This window comes from Epinephelus lanceolatus, chromosome 5 (assembly GCF_041903045.1).
Source record: "Epinephelus lanceolatus isolate andai-2023 chromosome 5, ASM4190304v1, whole genome shotgun sequence".
NCBI lineage: Eukaryota > Metazoa > Chordata > Actinopteri > Perciformes > Serranidae > Epinephelus > Epinephelus lanceolatus.
In genome coordinates this window covers 9,594,484-9,613,669 of record NC_135738.1, presented here as the reverse complement: position 1 = coordinate 9,613,669, position 19,186 = coordinate 9,594,484, and the positions used below count along the sequence as shown (strand labels likewise).

General features: G+C 41.1%; 1 protein-coding gene across 5 annotated transcripts in view; it reads right to left on the bottom strand.

Moving 5' to 3' along the window:
- Positions 1-60: 60 nt before the first annotated feature.
- srpk2 (SRSF protein kinase 2) overlaps positions 61-19,186 on the bottom strand; it is a 114,906-nt gene continuing 95,780 nt past the window's right edge. For 3 of the 5 annotated variants that reach the window (XM_033634044.2, XM_033634046.2, XM_033634047.2), the window contains 6 exons: positions 17,580-18,500; positions 13,597-13,697; positions 12,285-12,392; positions 12,104-12,173; positions 8,575-8,667; positions 61-2,545 (listed from right to left, as the gene is read on the bottom strand). In XM_033634044.2, the coding sequence (XP_033489935.2) occupies positions 2,361-2,545; positions 8,575-8,667; positions 12,104-12,173; positions 12,285-12,392; positions 13,597-13,697; positions 17,580-18,500 (1,478 nt within the window). In that variant the 3' untranslated portion in view covers positions 61-2,360. Of the gene's footprint in view, positions 2,546-8,172; positions 8,266-8,574; positions 8,668-12,103; positions 12,174-12,284; positions 12,393-13,596; positions 13,698-17,579; positions 18,501-19,186 lie in introns of all 5 variants that reach the window. The other 2 variants (XM_033634045.2, XM_033634048.2) reach the window with 1 other exon arrangement.

Below are 19,186 nucleotides of genomic sequence, written 5' to 3'. Positions count from 1 at the left end.
TCACCCTTTTAGTGAGGTTGACTGATGCAGAAAATTCACGTCATCAAAAGGAACGGGATCCTTTAATTTACAATTTTATTAAATCTGTCAATGAAAAACACAGACAAGAGACGCGGTTCTGTCAATGTCATCAGGAAGAACAGTCAGCATGGCTGAAAGAGTGAGATCAGGAGGTTTTGGTGCAAAAAAAACTCATCACATACCCTTTATTGCAAAACTGTTGATTTTTTTCTTTTTTTTGTATCACCATCAAGTGCCCAGACAGAGCAGCACTGTTCAAGTAAGGAGGGAGGGGGAGAGGTGACAACTGTGTAAAAAAATCTTTCAATAATAATAATAATTAATAATAATAATTATGATGACAAAAGAAATAAAAACATCTCTAAAAGACAAACACAATCACCTCAGTATAAGACGAGATTCTGTCACGGTCACAACAACCAGAGAAAAGTTGTTTTCTTTTTTTTTTTCCTCTTTTTTTTTAATGAATTAAATAGTTTTTAAAAATATTTCACCATTTACTTATACTCATCTTTTTTCATTTATTGCGAAAAATAGGCAACTGGACTAATTGTGATGATGCGAGTTTTTGTGTGTGTCCGTGTGTGTGTGTGTGTGTGTGTGTGTGTGTGTGTGTGCGACAGAGAAATAGAGATTAAGTGGAGAGATATAGTGGAACGTCTTGGAGCGTTGGCACTGAGAGCAGCAGCAGTGTGTGTGTGTGTGTGGCAATGCAGTACTCTCGTTCAGCCACCGGGTGGCACGGTTCAGTCTGAACATTTCTCCAGGGCCGGAGCTATGGTGGCCCACCCTTCCCCCAGCTGTATCAGAGGAAGTTAAGATATGTCAACAACAGCCTCTGTGTTTTTTTGGAATGATGCTTGTGTGTTGAAACTTTGTCCACGGTTTCTTATCTGCGTTGCAAGATCTCAGTTCTATGTACAAAGATTTCAAATCCCTGAAGGACATCTACAAAGACAAGTGCAACCTCCATGTGACCATCCCCTTTCTGGAGTAGCTTGGGGGATCAAAGGGTTCCTCTATGGGGGAAAAAAGGGGGAATAGTACCAATCAGATCAGGTAAACGTGCCACAACAGGACTTAATGGAATTTCTTGGGAATAAAAGTCAGGAATGATGGCAGAGAACCAAGATTTAGGAATGTCAAAAGCTGCAGAAGAAAAGGGGTTGTAACAGAGTGACCTTCCTCAGAGGGGGCACCAAAATATCCTAACACAAATCTTTCTAACAGAATGTCCAAGAGAGGCGATGAAACAGGAAAGAAATCAGCGAAATGCACAAATAAAATAACGCATCCATCGTCCGTTTGTCATAGCCGTTCATGCTGATCCATCAGTCTCTCCATGCATTTTAAAAATAGTCTTAAGCAGTCCTCCTCCGTGTTGATTGTAGTTTTGTTTTTCGCTCATCCCCCACTTTTTCTGTCTGTCTTTATCAGAGCGGCAACTGTCAGTGTGGTGCCCCCTGGAGGACTGGCTGCCCTCCAGTTCTCTGAGGTGGCCCCTGTTAGGAGCATGCAGCTCATTTAGAAGGAGGGGTCAATGGGGAACCAAACAGGAAAGAAGGAAGTTTTGGGTTTGGATGTGTGGAAGAAATCAGGGTGTAAACTTTTAGTCTGACGTGGGTGTTTCTTCCAGAGTGTGGGAGTGAAGGAAGGGGCTGGAAAGAGAGGAGAAGTGTCCATGTAGGCAGATCATGAGCACAGGCACAAGCGCTCATTATCTCTCAAAAACACACAAACGCGTCTGTGTTTGAGGCCCTGGCTATGTAAAGGTCACGGCAGATGGAGCTCTGGGCCGCCAGCACTGTGATGTGGAGCTTCTCGTTGACTTTTCTATCACGTCACTGAAAAGATCAGCAGCTGTCAGTGGCCCATGACTGGATCCAAACAAGGTAAAACTGAGAATTTGGAGGAGATTAGATGGAAGGGACTGGCTGACATCTTGACGGCAGAAGAGAAGAAGAATCTCTTTCAGACAGAGCCTGGCTTCTCTTTTTTTACGTGAGCAGCATCCTTCTTCAATTTTACTTTTTTTTGGGGGGAGATCTTTTGGAAGACACAGCCACTATGTCACGTTATCCCTATAAGCTTGTCCTTACATTCCTTATGGGAACAGATGAGGTGATGTGTGGGACTTAAGCCTATTCAGATAAGCATGTAATGGACGTGTGGGTTAAGACAGGAAAGAATAAGTCTTAATCATCTACTCCAACTCTGTTTGTCTCCAGCGTCTCTCCATGCTGTTGTTCCACGGGCTGCCACCAGGGGGGTGATGTTTGGGCTAACTGTTGGGGGGGGAGAGGGGCAAGGGGAGGAGGGCGTCTGATCGGAGATCATGGCTACGAGTTGAGCCAGGGGTGGTTGAGGCATTCGCCAGCCGAAGCCCTCTTCTCGGGCACCATCTCCAGCATGGGCAAAAGGAAGTGGGTGAAGTGGCCGGCGTCTTCAGGCGCCCAGCCGTACTTCTCCACCAGTACATCAAACAGGGACCACGGCTTCAGCTTGGTGATGTGCCGCAGCTCACCTGCAGGGGGCGACAGGGAGCAGAGTCAGTGATAGCACAGGAGGACATTAGGAGAGAAGAGGGTGGTGGAGTTTAAAGGGCTAGTTCACCCAAATTACAGAGGAGCATTTCAAGACTGGTGATACTCAGATTTTCACTTGTTTATATCAAATCCCACGAAAAAAACAACTGCAGCTCCTGTGTTTTAGATATTGCACTTGCTATATTGGCCATTTCGATAATATTTTTGCAACCCTATGTCACAGACAAGGTGGGGACGTCAGACTTAATTTATTGATAAGACGGCCACCTCTGAGCTTCCTGCCTCTAACCCAGTACTGTTGAGTTGAGCAAAATTAGATTTATGCTGCTCACAGCACTGAAATATTACATTGTTCAAAACAATTAGACAGCAACATCTTTTTCCAGAAACAGCGTCACCCCTGTTACTCAGAATAATCCACAGGACACAAAGTCAGCAGTGTTCACAGGGACTATTTCTATTTTAGAAAGTAGTTCTAATGAAAACTGTTCCCAGCACAGATGACCCTGAGCAGGGGTGGGAGAAAATGTCCCAATCTGATATCAAATAATACCAGGGACAGTATTATAGATAATGACACCAACACATTTCCATTACTAAAAGCAGCTAATGTACTATCATGTAAGACAAAGCCACGTTGTGTCCTGATTTATGATGATTTTATGCATCATTAACAGGGTACAGAATGTCTTTTCATCATCATCACAGTAATTAGCCAAACATCAGGCGTTCCTTATTCATTTTCTCTGTTAATCACTTAATTAGATGCGTGTTAAAACACGAGGCAGTTTTTTTTTTTTGTAAAAAGAAAATGTTGTTTACAACAGCAAAAAGAATATGATCTGACGTATAGGGTTCCCACTCAACATTTCAATCTTTTCCATGACTTTTTTCAAGGACTCACAAAAAAAAAAAACTTGTTTCTGTTTACCCTACTTATTGGAAACAAACTCTATTCAAACATAATCTCAGCTAGCTGGTACACAGAGTGGAAGAGAAGCAACATGGAAAGAAAATGAAGCAATGTTGTCACACATTTGACTCATATTAGAGCTTCTTATGTCGACAGCTTCAGAAAATCAATTTGCCGTTACGTTGCATTAATCAACACAACATTCCAGGACAAGCTTTGAGTGATTCTTATCATTTCCATGACTTTTTCAGGCCTGGAAAATTTGACTTTTCATGACCATGGAAACCCTGAACATAGGACAAATCCTTTTTTGTGGCATCAGTTCTACTGAAGGTAGTATCGATACTAAAAACAGCACTTAGTATCAGTTAGGGGTGTCATGATTCTCCAAATCCACGAATTGATTTGGCCTTCGACTTCAAGGTCATGATTCAATTCATTTTTGATTGATTTTGAACTCCTTTTTATTTAAGAAATAAAGAGCATAAGGTCATCATGGGTGTTACAAGGTTAAATCGCAGTGCATTTTTCACTTACATCCTGGCATCAATTTGGTATCAAGGTATCAATATGGTAATCTTTAATCTTGAGTAACTTGGACCAGGTTGCTGTTGTTTAAGATGTTGCTGTTGAATTTTCAAATGTAATTTTCAATGTTTTGCAGACACAAACAAAACTATCTGCACAGTTACACTCCACTAGAGACAACTAGATGTCTTTTTGGTCATTTGGATGAACTGACTCTTTAACCTGATGCCTTAACAGGCCATGATTCTGCAGCCTCCAGCCAAACACTACAGCAGCTGATTCCACTGATTAGTTCAGCCTCTCGGTTTGAACATGTGCTACTCAGTGAGGTGCTGTAACCAAGGAGTCAAAACCTGTAGAGTTCCTGGCTGCAGAACCGCAAGAAGAGAAGGCGAGATGAGAACAGAAAGAGGCGGAGAGGTGGCGGTGTAATGGGAACAGACAACGAGAGGAAGGTGTTCATTATTAATGTCAAATCATGATTAATGATGGAGGCGATGAAGACCAAAGGGTCAGTTCAAACCATGGCTGCCATGGTAACCTCTCTTTCCGTCACACTGATTGGAAAACACAAGATGGAGGAAAGGAAACCATCAAGAGTTCCTATATATGGTATTGATCAATGCCTGTTTTCTTACAAAAGTACATATGTTTCAATTGTTCTGTCCCCAATCAGTGTATCTACTTTCCCCCAAGTTCAACACAGATCAGTGTGCATGAAGCAAACAGGGTAACGAAGTCGCTCGGCTGCACCGCACGGCCGAAGGCAGCATGGCAGACAGGAGAAGCCCAGAGAGACAGAGCGAGAAAGTCAGACCACATTAACAGAGCGCCAAGAGATAAAAGGGAGAACATTGAGGCATCGAGTGCAGACTCAGACCTCAGATAGAGACAACATCAAAGGCAGAATATTCAGGTCTCATGACACATTATGAAGAATATATGAGCAGAAAGGGAAGGAGATCGAGAGACAGAGAAAAGAGAATAAATGAGAGAGTGCACGGGGTTATCAGCTGCACCAAACACAGAACCATACACTTACCAGGCTCAAAGAGGAGCAGAATCAGAGAGGTGTGTGACACACCTAAGACCTCAGATGCAGTAAAGTAAAGCCCTGCTGTTCTGAGTGTGACTGCACTGTTGTTTTTGTTACTGTGCAGAGTAGACTAGCTCCTTGTTTAGAGTGTGGAGACCACTGAGCTGTTGATTCTAACCTCGGTATACAGTCTGTAGAGGTTATTTACTTCAGGTTTAAGTGATTGTTTTTGGCTATTATTTCACAAAACACTGATAAGAACATTATGAATCATGATATCTGCCTATCTTTTGCTGGTTTGCTTATTAAACTAAATTAAACTGACCATTTTGCAGCAGCATCAGATGGTTAGGACAATCACAACAAAGTATTTGAATGTTAACTGAATAGAGATGGGCGATAAATTTGAAATTACTATTAAATTAATGCGATTTTTTATTATATCAATATGTCACAACATCGGAAATATAGGCAAGCAATTAAATTTATCCTCTAAGCAATGAGCTGTGTACCAATCTTATACTTTACATCAGAAAAAAACTCCAAATGTGTCTTTTCTAATGTATGTTGTAGGATGCTTTTGTGAATAATGTTACTTTACTTTAGGCCAGAGCAAGTGTATCTGTATTTATGTGTGTTCTTTTTGCAGCAATTCCTTCAATCCAAGAAAAAAAAAATCTTACAAGAGACAAAAAAGTAACCTAAGTCTTGGCCTATAACTCAAATACAATGTCATCACATCCTCATGATACAATACCAAAGAAAACCTTTCATTCATCATCTGTAACCACTTATCCTTTTCAGGGTCACAGAAGGGCTGGAGCCTGTCTCAGCTGACACTGGGCAAGATGCATGGTTAACCCTGGACTGGTCACCAGACTCTAAAGAAACTCAGATGACTGTAATTATGGCTTTGGAATGGACATGTGAAGATGTCTGATCAGAAACTCACTAAATAGATATTTAATTGGAAGTGGTTTTCAATTTTTTGTGCCCAGAGGATTACCTGTATGTATATCTGTGCACAACAACTTCTGTAACATGTGTTATCGCTCTCATCACGACATGAGACAATAAAAATATGAAAAAATGAGACAAGTAGCTTTCATGATACTGTCTCCTTTTAAATGTTCCCATCCCTCACACTGGCTGTCAGTCAGGGCTTTTGATGTGTCACACACTAATAATTCTCACGCGCAAATGGCAGCAAACAGGTTCCCCATGAAGGTTTTTTAAACTAAATAAAACATTTTTGCCTCTTTATTTGGAAATGGGTGCACAACATACTGATACAGTCAATTAAAAATGCATTGCTAACATTTTTTAAAGGCCCAGTTGAATATTGTAATAATAATAATGTGTGGTTATAACAAAATCCCACAGCACACCTGCATTTGCATCATGGCACACCATTTAAGAACCACTGTCTTATGGTCATCACTGGTAGCCTGGAAATCAAGACCCAAATCTAGAAAGATTTAGGGTCTGGCTATGAGTAATGCAAATGGCCCAACTCGAGGGGCGGCACCAAGCATGCTGTATGCATTTGAAAATATCACTGCACGCAATTGGATAACACTACGACCAATCAGAACAATACACGGGGTGACGTATATGCTTAGCTACCAGCGGAGCTAACTGGTAGATTAGACTCTTGCTGTATCCGGTCGGCAAAACAGCAAAAACGTCCTTCTTGCAAAGGAAAGACTCGAGCGCCGTCTTCTGTTCCTCTTTTAGAGAAAAAGCCAAGTCGTCGCAGCGCTGTCGTCATCTGTTTAGCTTGCCTCTGGCCCGCCTATATCAGATACACCGATGTGATAGGTGCAGCTCGGCTCCAACGGCATGGGTAATGAGCATCATTACTGATTGCCAGAGTGACTCGCTGAGCAAATTCAAATTGTGCTCTTGCGAGAACTCTGGATTTCCAGGGTACATCACTGGGCTAATGAGTTGAAATCCTTTGAACAAGTTGGATTAAGTTAGTTTGTGATATTCAGGAGATTAGGAGCAAAATATTTATCATGCACAGAGAAAAATGGCCTGTTGATTTATGGTATAAACCAAAATTATGAGCTTACTGTTTTAATAAGTAAAGCTACAGTGTAGAACTTAAGTATAAGTATAATTTAAACAAAAGACAATAATCCCTATGTGCACAGATGCACTCAGGAACACTACCATTAGAGCCTTGGAGACTGGCAGGTTTAATGTTTGTTTTTCATGTGATTTTACTGTCTTGACTATAAAGACATAAGAGATGTACTTTTTCATAAAATGACCTCCATTTATGTTGATTTCTTTTAGGTGACTGTGATAAATTTGAGTTATGTCTCATAAGAGGGGACCTCTTTGTGGCAGACTTTGTCAGTCCTGGGATAGAGGAAATTCTGTCAAAGTGTTCTTGTGATATCACATTCACAAGAATCAGATGGATGCAAGGTCACAGTGACCTTGACTTTTGACCTTGGACCACCAGAATCTAATCAATTCATCCTTGAGTTTGAGGGAAAGTTTGAGCCAAATTTGAAAAAATTCTCTCAAGGCATTATTGAATTATTGTGTTTACGAGAAAGAGACAGATGGGGTCACAACAACCTTGACCTTTGATCTAGGACCCCCAAATTCAGCTTAGCTCTTCCTAGAGTCGTAGTGGACATTTGTGCCAAATTTGAGGAAATTTTGTAAAGGCATTCTTGAGATATCACGCCCAAGAATGTGACGGACAGACGAACATAATGCCTCCAGCCACAGCTATCACCGGGGAGTTTTTTGTTTGGGACTGATCAGTAAGATAACACGTATTTTGAATTTATCACTGCAACAACATTATAATGGTGTCTTGTAAACCCATGATGGTTGGACATGTGTTTGTGCATGACACAACAATAAAGAAATCCATCAATGATAATGAATTATCGCCCAGCCCTACAATTAACCGTACATTTCTGCTGTGATTGACAACTTACCTGAAACCATCTGACTTAATCAGAGTACTGTTGCAGTCTGACAAACTTAACTACACAAAGAACTTACTCTCAAGATCTATACGCAGTATCTCCTAGACTACATCCATCCCTATAAGAGGTCTACCCTACACCTCACCAGCCACTAACCCCTGTGTTGTTTACCTTTCTTGGAGAAAAACTCTCGGCTGTACTTCCCGGCAGCGAACACTTTGCGTGGGACCTTCCCAAGGAGCTCCATGATCAGAGCGATGTGGTCTGCCCACCACCACATACATCACAGAGGGGAACAGGCACGGTTCAGCATTACAGCATGCACACACACATCAACACGACTGGCTGTATGGGACTGACACACACCGCTGCCTCGGGGTACTGCATGGACACACTGCTTAAAGTTGTAGAGGATTTTATAGGATTGTTCTCACTGTGTCCAATTATTACCAAAATCAGATTACAGCAACATAAAAGTGTGTTTATGGTGTTCCTCTTGTCAGCTAGTGTCCATGTCTGTCCATTTTAGACATCTGTGTGTCTCAGTTCCACCAGCTCTCTAGCCAGCGCTACCTCTTCGGTTGAAGAACTCCCGGGAATATTTTCCGGAGAGCGCAAAGTGCCTCGGAATACAGCCCAGCAGCTCTATGATGTGGGCTATGTGGTCTATAGAGGAGAGAGGGAGGGAGGGGGGAAGGAAAAAGGAAGAAGGAGGCCCAAAAAAAGGAGATGCAAAAGGGAAAAGAGAACGAAGGGGAAACTTAAATGAAATAGAAGGAGGGATGAAAGTAAGGAAATTGTAAAGAGGGTGGATTGTGGGTAGGAGAATAGAAACAGGGACAGGAAGTGACAGAATGATCACAGGGGGGTCGGGGAGGGATAAAAAGAGAGAGGAAGAAAGAGACAGTCACAGACAGTACAGGAGAAAAACCCGTGTTAGTGAGCCGTGCCTCCACGGCAGATGTGATGAAATGAAATGATCAGTGTTGGAATAACATGCATTCAGATTCAGAACAGAACGAACTGGAACCCGGAGCAAGATTTTCAATTTGGCCTCAATGGCGGGAGATCAAAAGGCGTCTCTCTGTAAATCAGGATGTCGTGATCAAACTGACGCTGGCTTATTGCCTGTGCAGAACATGCAGAATGGGGTTAACGTTGTGTCACATCATGCAGTGAGAAAAATAACACAATGAGCTGGTAAAAGATCAAAGATCAGCGGAGATGAGGAGACAGAGGTGAGGATGAGGCCGCACAGTTTGAGAATGTGTTGTGTTTGGCAGGATACAGAGTAAGCAGGATGAGTGGGGTTAATGAGTGGAGTCCACAAGCAAATACAGGGAGTGTGTTGCTTGATAGACTAACATGTGACCAGGATACAGATACACATGTACTCACAGGATACAGTGATTAATTGATGTTGTTCTCATGCTTCAGAAACTGATTTGTTACACTGCAAAAGTCTAGACACTGAGCACAATGACAGGAGCTGTGTGAGCTCTCTGTGTATCTATTACATTTAAACAAGTCAGGTGTAGGTATGCAGCAGGGTGGAGATGAGTGGAGGCATAGCAGCAGAATTAAAGGACAGGATTCACAGTTGACAGTGGATAGGGGGATTTGGGGAAGGGGCAGCTATCATTTAAACTAAGCTCACTTCAGGCCTTTTTAAATCAATTTACAAAACAGTCAGTACTGGTCTGTTACAGTTTTTCATTGTTCAGGTGCACTGTTAGAAACGATCGTCTCTTTTTGGAGAACAGAGGACGTGCTTGTAAAATAACAAATGCATGCTTAAAGCTCCTCATACTGTACAGTCGACACAATCAAATACTGGTGACTAAAAAGAAAACGCTGCAACAACGAACAACTTTCTTTTCCGACACCAGGGGTCATCGACTGCGTTCATCTAAGGGCCAGACTTTTTCTGAGCTGACACTGTGAAGCATGGACTTTCAAATAAAAGAAACTTTAAATTTATTCAGACCTATTTAGCCTATCATTGTTTAATAATTTAATCAATAATCGTTTAATATCATAAGAATGCTAATAATAAAATAAATAAATAAATGTTAATTAAGATACGACACAAGCTGCATTCCATTTATAAAAGACAGGAATTCATTTCAGCCTCACTATATGCGTTAAATAACCACCTGAACCCGACACCACCCACGAATCGCCAATATCTTAAGCGAAAGAGAGGGTGGAGAGAAGGGAGAAGAAGGTGGAAGGTGGACTATTGCACACGGTGTTTCTGTAAGTTATTAATAACTTACTTGGAATGCAGATATTTTCTAGTAAGATTACCTGAACCTGCCCTGTGCATCACTACTACCTGCTAGTATTTAGCTGACAGATGTATTTGTAATGTCTTTAGTTTGTGCAGGTCAAGCACACGTACTTGGGGTTTGTAAATAAATCGTAATAAAAGAAATAATTCCTAATAAAAGTTCCTGATACATTTATTTCCATCTCAGTTTTGGGGGTTGCTCTAAGATGGGAAAAATAAGCTATATATACTAAATAAATAATAATAATAATAATGTGATAATAACAATAAAATAAAAATACTGAAACACATTTTTTCCCTCCTCACATTTTTTGAATTTATTAATATTCTGCAGGCTTTGGCTTTTAGGGGAAGCTTTGGCTGGCAGTATGTGGTCCGTGAAATCAAAGTTCACACCTGCAATCTTGTTGTGGTGATGAACACATCTGCTGGTTTTGTTTTTTTACTTATTTATTATTGAAGAAGGGCTTTGGAATATTGTGAGCATCAGACTGTCTGATGCAATCTGTACTCAGTGTCTGCAAACCGTGCTTTCTGTTAAGTGAAACAATAAAGAAAGTTTAAATAGTCATTTGAAGCTGTGGCTGCATCGTTGCATTTGTAATGTTAGAGCAGAGTTAGCAGCAATGCATCTGAACAATGACGAAAACCTATGAAGCAAAACTGACTTTAAAGAGGCAACAGATAGCATCTTTTCCTAAATATATCATTATGAAAATAATGTGGGTTGCACAGGGTAGTGGCCACAGTAAAATCAGACTATCAGCGTTTACATAGGTTACTTAGTGGCTTTGCAATCTTTGTAATAAGCTTCTGCCACCGGGGCCGAAATTTCACGGAAAAAATCTTCTTTACGGCTAAATGTTAGCAAGACCAGAGAGGACTGTACTGTACTGGCTGCTAGTTCATTCCTACCCTGGTTCCTACCAGGGACCAGGTAGCGAGTGTTGGTCGGCTGACATCCTGGTTGCCATTCTGCGGCAGCCCTCAGACAGTGATACCCCCCTCCCTTCCTTCTGTTCTCTTCTCACAGAGGCAGCTATCCACGGACATCGCCCAGCTAAGTTACACCCAGCTAAGTGAACACTGGACTTTGTTTCTCATTCAATTTGAGCTCCAACCGGCCGCATTGTTTCCATACGGTACTGTTTATTCTAGAATGGGGACTGTTTACATGGCATATTGGTATAATTCCACTGTGTCTACTGTTGTTTGAACTGATACTGTACATATTGGTATAATTTACTGTGAGTTGTTTGTACTGGTACTGTGCATTCTGCTATAATTATTTGCATTACTATTTGTTTTTTCTTTAGATCAATCTGATAATTGTTGCTCGGTCTCTTTACTCATTTATTTAGTAGAGTGTCCACACACCTTCTCAGTCTACATATACATAGAGGTATACTGGTGGCTTTACAGCCTACATATTATTGATTATCTCTGATCCCCACGGTCAATTTGGTCGTTGCGACAGTGCGACGCAACACCACTGACGCTAGGTGGAGCCAAGCTAAAAAAAAAAACGAATCCTATCTATTGCCTCTTTAAATAATGCGCACACATTAAGTCTATGACAATATAACATTTTTTATTTTTTAATTAAAACATTGAAGACACTTTGCTTTTGTATTTCTGCTGAACATTTCCCCTCTCTTCTCGTTCATCTTCATTTTAAGGCTAGAATTACTGTATAATCATAATACAGTCTGTAGATACAATGATAACAATAATAAATAAGAAGTCCTTTATATTTCTATATCTGGAAATTAAATTTGTGTGTTTAGTCATAAAGATTTAAATACTCACCCTCATCACGGGAGTAGTCCTCTCCAGAGTGAGGCTCAAACAAGTAATCTCCAGTAGCCAGCTCAAAAGCCTACAAGAGACCAAATAAAGTTCTGAACTCTAGTCTGTGTGTGTGATTTAAAATGAAGTATATATGTGTATATGCAATGTATTGTATATATGTATGTGTGTGTGTCCTCACCATGCACGCAGTACTCCAGATGTCTGCAGGAGTGCTGTAACCAGCTCCTATCAGGACTTCAATGGAACGATACTGTCTCGTCTGGATGTCTTCTGTAAAGTGCTTGTGCTGAGGAGAGGAGAGGAGAGGAGAGGAGAGGAGAGGAGAGGAGAGGAGAGGAGAGGAGAGGTCTATTTATCCAAGTCTATTTATTACTATACAAATATACAGTGACAGCAATCATCAATAAACAACATTCCTTTAGTCTGTTTTTTATTGGTTTTTTAAATTAACCAACAAATGACCAATCATTGTGCCTCATTAAATTTCATTTATGCTTCATCTATGTTATACTGTGTTGTGATTCTGCGTCCTATTTGACAACAGTCTGCAAACTGCTACTTAAACAGGGGCTCAAAACACAACAAATTGTTCCGTAATTATCTTGTTATTCATCTAGTTGTTGTTGCGCTTCCTCCCTCTTCCTCTTCCTTATCACTTACCCTCCTTTAAAATATCTGGACTGGAAGAAACTCACAGCCACCAAACCTCCCAGATGAATTAAAAACCTTACTCTCTAATGGTACTGATATAACCACATTTATGTTTTGATTAAAAACTTTTTTTTTTAAATAAAAAAACACCAGAAACAACTCTTGTTGCCCCGGAGAGCTGGATATGTTGTGTCTCATTCGCCTGTTAACTCATCCTAAATGATCGGTCTAAGCTGTGGACTTCCCACTGATCAAAAAGAGCACTACTGTACTAGCCAGGAGCTTACAGCAGCAAAAAAATCAGTTGCTACGTGATGGAAGTCCCCCCACTCCCTCTCCTTTTGAGAGTGGGTTTTGATGTACCTATATATCATGTATTAAGAGCTGTTGACAGACTGTCCACATGGCGTGAAGGAGTCAATGATAGAGATGTGGAGTTCTGTCTAAGTGTACCTTAAAAGCCTTTTGGAATTACTACTATGTCAGGAGTTGATGGTCTGGACCTCGTGCAGAGTGGGTGGCCCTTTAAGTGGGACAATCGTTTGTGTTTTTTTACTTCTGTCTTATTACTGCTATTTTGATTTTTTTAACACTGATTGTGTGCATAGCTGTTACTCATTTCGAGAATAACTTTTCCAATTGCTACATGCTGTGCTATGAATATCAATAAAAGATAAAAAAAACAAATTTGTCCTACTGAATTTTATGGAATTTGGATGCCAATAATTGTGATACATAATTCAGCAATTTCACAAAAACAACAAAAAATGGTTCAGTTTTGAGCATTTATAACTATGCTTCAAATCCAGTCATATAAAATCCCAGATACTGTGTCTTACCACCCAGCAGGCATTTCCAAGATCAGCGATTTTTACTCGAATAGACTCAGCGTTGCGCGGGTCTAGTGGGTTGATCAGGAGATCTGCAGCTCGGGCCCTGACTGGGAGAGGATGGAGTGGGAAAGAATAGGGTTAAAACACACTCTTAGTAGAGATAAGATAAGTTTACACACTCAAATGTACTGACAGACATTTATTGTAGACCAGGGACTCTTCAGCTTTTCAACAAGGCATCTGAAAACGTAGCTCTGATGACCGATTTAACTAGAAAACATAATCTTTGTGGTGTTTGAACTTTGAGAGATAATTTTTGTTTAAAGTCCTTATTCAGCTGTGAAGATTTGATCCCAGAAGTGACCCCAGAGCTAAAAAGTTAGAGTCCAAGTTAATAATAATAAAATGAAAGCTGTGGGAGGATGAGTAACGGTGCTGGTGAGTCATTAATAATACCCAGCGGAGATGTGTGAACACTAAAACGTAATAATGAGCAACTGGATTATTTTACCAGGCGGCAATAATGTATGAGACAGAAAATCCGAACACAGTGATGGTTATTAATTTTCTTCTGATCCGTTACCTCACCTAAGATCTAAATTAATTATCATTATGCTTTTTTTTTCTCTTCCTTTTCTTTATCTCTCCGAGTAAAATTCTCATTTGCATGTAGATTCAAATTTCCTTTTCAACAGAGACCTTGGCAAGACGGAAGCATAAATCAGGCAGCATTAAATTATTCGTTGATTCAATATGAAAGAAAGCTGATTAATACAGATTAAAAGGCACTACCACCATATCCAATCTTTTTTTTTTTTCATGGAGTAAAAAGGTGTAAAGATTTCAATAATATATATATATAAAAAAAAGACACAATAAAATATTTAAAATTAATAAATCGAGTCAAATATATAAACAAACTAATTAATTGTGAATTTTTAAAAGAAATTATTCACATTCAACCAGTTATTCCATCATGATTAGATTTTAATTCATTTTTTAAAAATATATTTTACAGATATTTTCATATAACAATGTTTCTAGTGATTCTATATGATGTTAAAAAATAAAATGTGATGAATAAAAGTGTAACTAGGGAAAAATGCCATTATGAAATGATTATGTGTTTTGATGAAGGGCATTTTGGGGGGAAAAAACAACAAAATAAAAATTAAATTTCTCTGTTATTATTTGTAAGAGAACTTTTCATAAAAATTAGCAGAATTTGTCTTAAATTATTCAGAATTATTTCATAAGTATTAGCTAATTTATATATTTTACATAATATATTTATCTGATTATTTAATTTATACAATACAATAACTATAATTCTGGATGGAAGCAGCTGAAGGAGTATGAAGAGTTGGAATAATAAGAAAGGATGCAAAATATAATGTAAGCAACAACTGTTATGAGAGTTTTAGTTTAGGAACTTAATAAAGCCTACGTGTACGGAGAAGGAGCTGAGCTGTCATTCACCTATAAGCAATATAAGCACTGCAATGATGAGTTTAATTGTTTGTGTGTGTGGGTGTTTGTGTTCCTATGAGCATGTGGCTGTCTGTTATATCACTAACACCTGTGTTGTGCTGCCTTAAAACCTTTTGTGCGATACAGTATGTGGCAGCAGTTTTACAGAAATGTCACTCAATTGGTTTTCATACATTTAAAAATGTATGCATGTCTGTCACGTCAGATAAGAATCCACCAACTACAGTAAATTGGTGAGGGACTCCAGGGTCATACGGTTCATTTAAGAGGACTCTGTTGAACTTGTGTTGTATCAAAAATGTTGGAAATATCAGTTAAAGGTCTGGAGTGCTTAGGATTAAGTGGCATCTAGCAGCTGAAACTTCTCTTGTGTGCCAAGTGTGTAGGAGAACTATGGTGGCCAATGCGAAAGTGCAGATTGCCCTGTCTGGAGCCAGTGTTTGATTTGTCAGTTTTGGGCTACTGTAGAACAACAAGGCAAACTCTGTGGAAGAAAACCTGCCCCTAAAGTAGATATAAACGGCTCAGTTCAGACCAAAGATTTGCGACGAGACAAGTTGAAAGATGCAGCTACTTGCAATGCCCCGTTCTGCAATGTTCTGAAAACCTGACAGCTCACACCAATGCAACTAGATGAGACAGTGCATCATCTCGACGCAACAACTCTCTGTACTACTGTTCTTTTTCTCAGCTTTTCAAGCTTATTTTGTGGCTGAATAAAATTTGTAGCTTCTTAAAATATGAATGAAGACAGTGATAGTGAGATACTGGCTACAGCTGCATTTGTAGTGGTGATGAAACAGCAAAAAACATAAATAAAACGAGCATCAGATGGACTGTATTCATGACAAATAGGCCACAATAATAGAAGTAAGCAGCGCAGTTAGTAAGTCAGTGAGAATGTGTGTGTGGTGGGTCATTAGCACGTACAGCGAGCAGCAGCAGCAGCGACCCACTGTCTGACACCGGCACACAGAAACAGAGGGCTCAGCGTGGACGAAGCACCTGCTGCAGCAAGCAAACATGGCGTTTGCAGTCATTGACTTGACCAGCAGACTTCACTACAAGCTGATTGTCTGTAGAAACAGGTGACGTGCTTTATGTTTTAAAAGCAGCTGCCAGCGATTTGTACGGCAGAGTTGTAGGTGACATCATCAGCCGGCTTGAGTTGAGCTCAGACAGCCAGTTCACATTGGGTGCGGTTGATGGCTTCTCATTCAGAATGAAATAAATCTGAATTAAATCATTCAGAATTAAAGTCTTTCCAGGTAGTTTACATGGGAAATATTCATTCCAAATGAGGGTTTACACGGGAGATCAGTTTAATCGGCTTTATTCGGGTCCGCGCAAGATTTGGGGCAGGGAAGGTTTCTGATTGGATAGGGGGCGGGGCGGATGTTACGTGTTTACGTTTACCGGAAGAAAACACTGTAGTCCTCACTCCAGATAACAAGATGCTTGACGATGCCGTTCTTAGTGCCTTTTTCGGGCTTGTTTTGCTTATATTCTTGAAGCAGCAGTACGACAACAGCCTTGTTCTGCTAATGCTTCGTCTGTTGAGGAAGAGAAGGGAGGTAAGAGGCGAAGAAGGGAGATAGAAGACCGTGCTGTGGCGAATGGAAACCAGTGAGTGCGACGAGTCTGACTGCTCTATCTCAGCCCGTTGCTATGCAGCCCGTTGCTATGCGCGCTATATACGTCATCGCGCCAGAAGGGCAAGAAAACGAGCATGCGCAGAAAGACCGGAATGAACTTAAAGAGGAACGAGTATATACATGCACACAAAATTCTTTCATTCGGAATGACAAACGGAATAAACCACCCCCTTTAATCGGATTTAATTTTCAATCGGAATGACCATTTACATGACCACTTTTAATCGGAATGGCCTTTCATTCCGAATGAAAGTGGAATTAAACTGTCCATGTAAACGTACTGACTGCTGCAACTTTTCCCTGCATCATTCTAAAACGGTTTTGTCTTGTCGCGAACCTTTAGTCTGAACTGGGTTTAAGGTGACGACAAACAACAATTCTTAGTTTCAGGTAAATACACACCAGTGAAAACATAGTTATCTATATACCATTTCTGCCATTAGATGCCCTTTAATCCTACACAATGGACCTTTAATGTTGGACTCAGTTGGATGGTACTTTTACTTGCTCTTAGCTCAAGAGTTGTGAGTCTGTTTGCTTGGATGGTTACATTATATGAAAGAGGATGACCGTTTTATGTTTTGATATAAAAATAATGTATGAAAAGTGAAAATTGTGAGAGTCAGGATAGGTTGAAGAGAAACCTTTAGGAAGAGTTTAACAGCTTAACCCCACTTTGACTGTGATGTCGCCCACTCTGACTCTGAACATTCCACCCATTCATCTGATGAGTGAAGGGAACAACTTGTGCTATCCTGCATTATCACATATCAAACACTTTGAAGCTCCATTATGGATTTCTTGAGTTTGTCAATCAGTGGACATACAGTAACCACATCTTACCTTTGGGTGTGTCTCCCGTGCTCGAGGATGACACAGTGCGACTGCGGTCAGCAGTGGGGCTGTTGGGTGACGGGCCCGCTCCAATGTCTGCCGTTCCAACAGAAATGGGGTTCCCCGGCAGGGGATCCAGGGGCAAGTCTGGGAAGATTGGGATGGTGGCCCGATGGCGGTCGCTGCCACCGTTGGTCAGCCCCGGCTCCCCCAGGTCACCGTTATACATCTCATAACTGGAGCTGAGAGAGTTGTCTCTGTCCGTGTAGCTGAGCTCGGACTCCACCAGGGGGCAGAGGAGAGGCTCGGGGAGGGGCGTGGGAGACGAAGGATTGCCAGGTTTTGGTTTCAGTCCCTCAGATCCCAACAAAACGTGACCGTTGGTTTTAGCCGAATTGCTTTTGTTGTTTTGGGGTTTGATGGGGGAAGTGCTGTCTGTGAGGAGTTCCGCAGTTGTGTCGTCATCCTCGTCTTCCTCATCCTCCTCCTCTTCCTCGTCCTCCTCATCCTCAACCTCCTGCTCCTTTGACTCCTCCTCTTCTACCACTGCCTCCTCTTCTGTTTTGCTCTCACTCTTTGGCTCCTCAGTCTCGTTCTCCTCTCTTTCAGTCTCTTTCTCCTCCTCCTCTTCGTCCTCTTCGTCTTCCTCCTCCTCCTCCTCCTCCTCCTCTACCTTTTCCTCCGCCTCCTCTTCCTCATTCTCATCCTCTTCCTCTTTTAACCCCTCCACCTCCTGCTCCTCCTCCCCCTCCTCGTCCTCGTCCTCTACCTCTGCTTGTGTTGGATCTCCGTTATCTTCCTCTGTAGTGGGGGGAACGGGGGCATCTTTTTCAGCGGTAGGCGTGGGCTCCTCGTCCTCTTCCACCTCCTCATCGGGGTCGTCATCGGTGATGTGGAGTTCCTTGCTCTGCTCCTGGGGAGGCGCCGCACCTAACATGGAGAGAGCAGAGGAAAAACCGCTCAGAGAGGAAGTGGGTGGGAAGGAGATATAGACGCAATCAAAGACAGTGTAGGCAGTGAGTAAAAAAGAATGAAGAGAGACTGGAGTGAAGGAGGCAAAGGAGACTGAAAGAAACAGAAGGTGGAGAGACAGAAGGTGGAGGAGGGAGACGGAGAAAGACTGTTTTTTTTTTTTTTTTTGTGAATCAGCCTTGCCTCCCATACACAGTGGGACCAGCGTGGGCCGAGTGGCTGGAGCCAATCCACCTCCTATTCATTCACAGACAGACTGCACAAACCCGCATACACATACTCACACACTCAACCTGGATACAGTAAAAAAAGAAAGCTAACCTAAATATGTTGCTCACATCTCCTTCACAGAAAGAAAAGATTGTTCACGACACTTTAAATCAATAATACGTGTTGAAGCATCCACTAAAAATAACAAACTGGTGATTTTAAATTAATGCAAAGTAGAATATACTCAACAAGGAGACGAGAATCAAAGATAGGTTTCAACCAATATGAGCTTTTTGAAGTGGATACAGTTATGAAATATGCCTTTTGACTACCTGAATATTAAGTGAAGCTCTGTAATGCTAATTCAGGATCATGCTGCATTCATCATATTAAAGGGATGGTGCACCCAAAAATGAAAATTCAGCCATTATCTA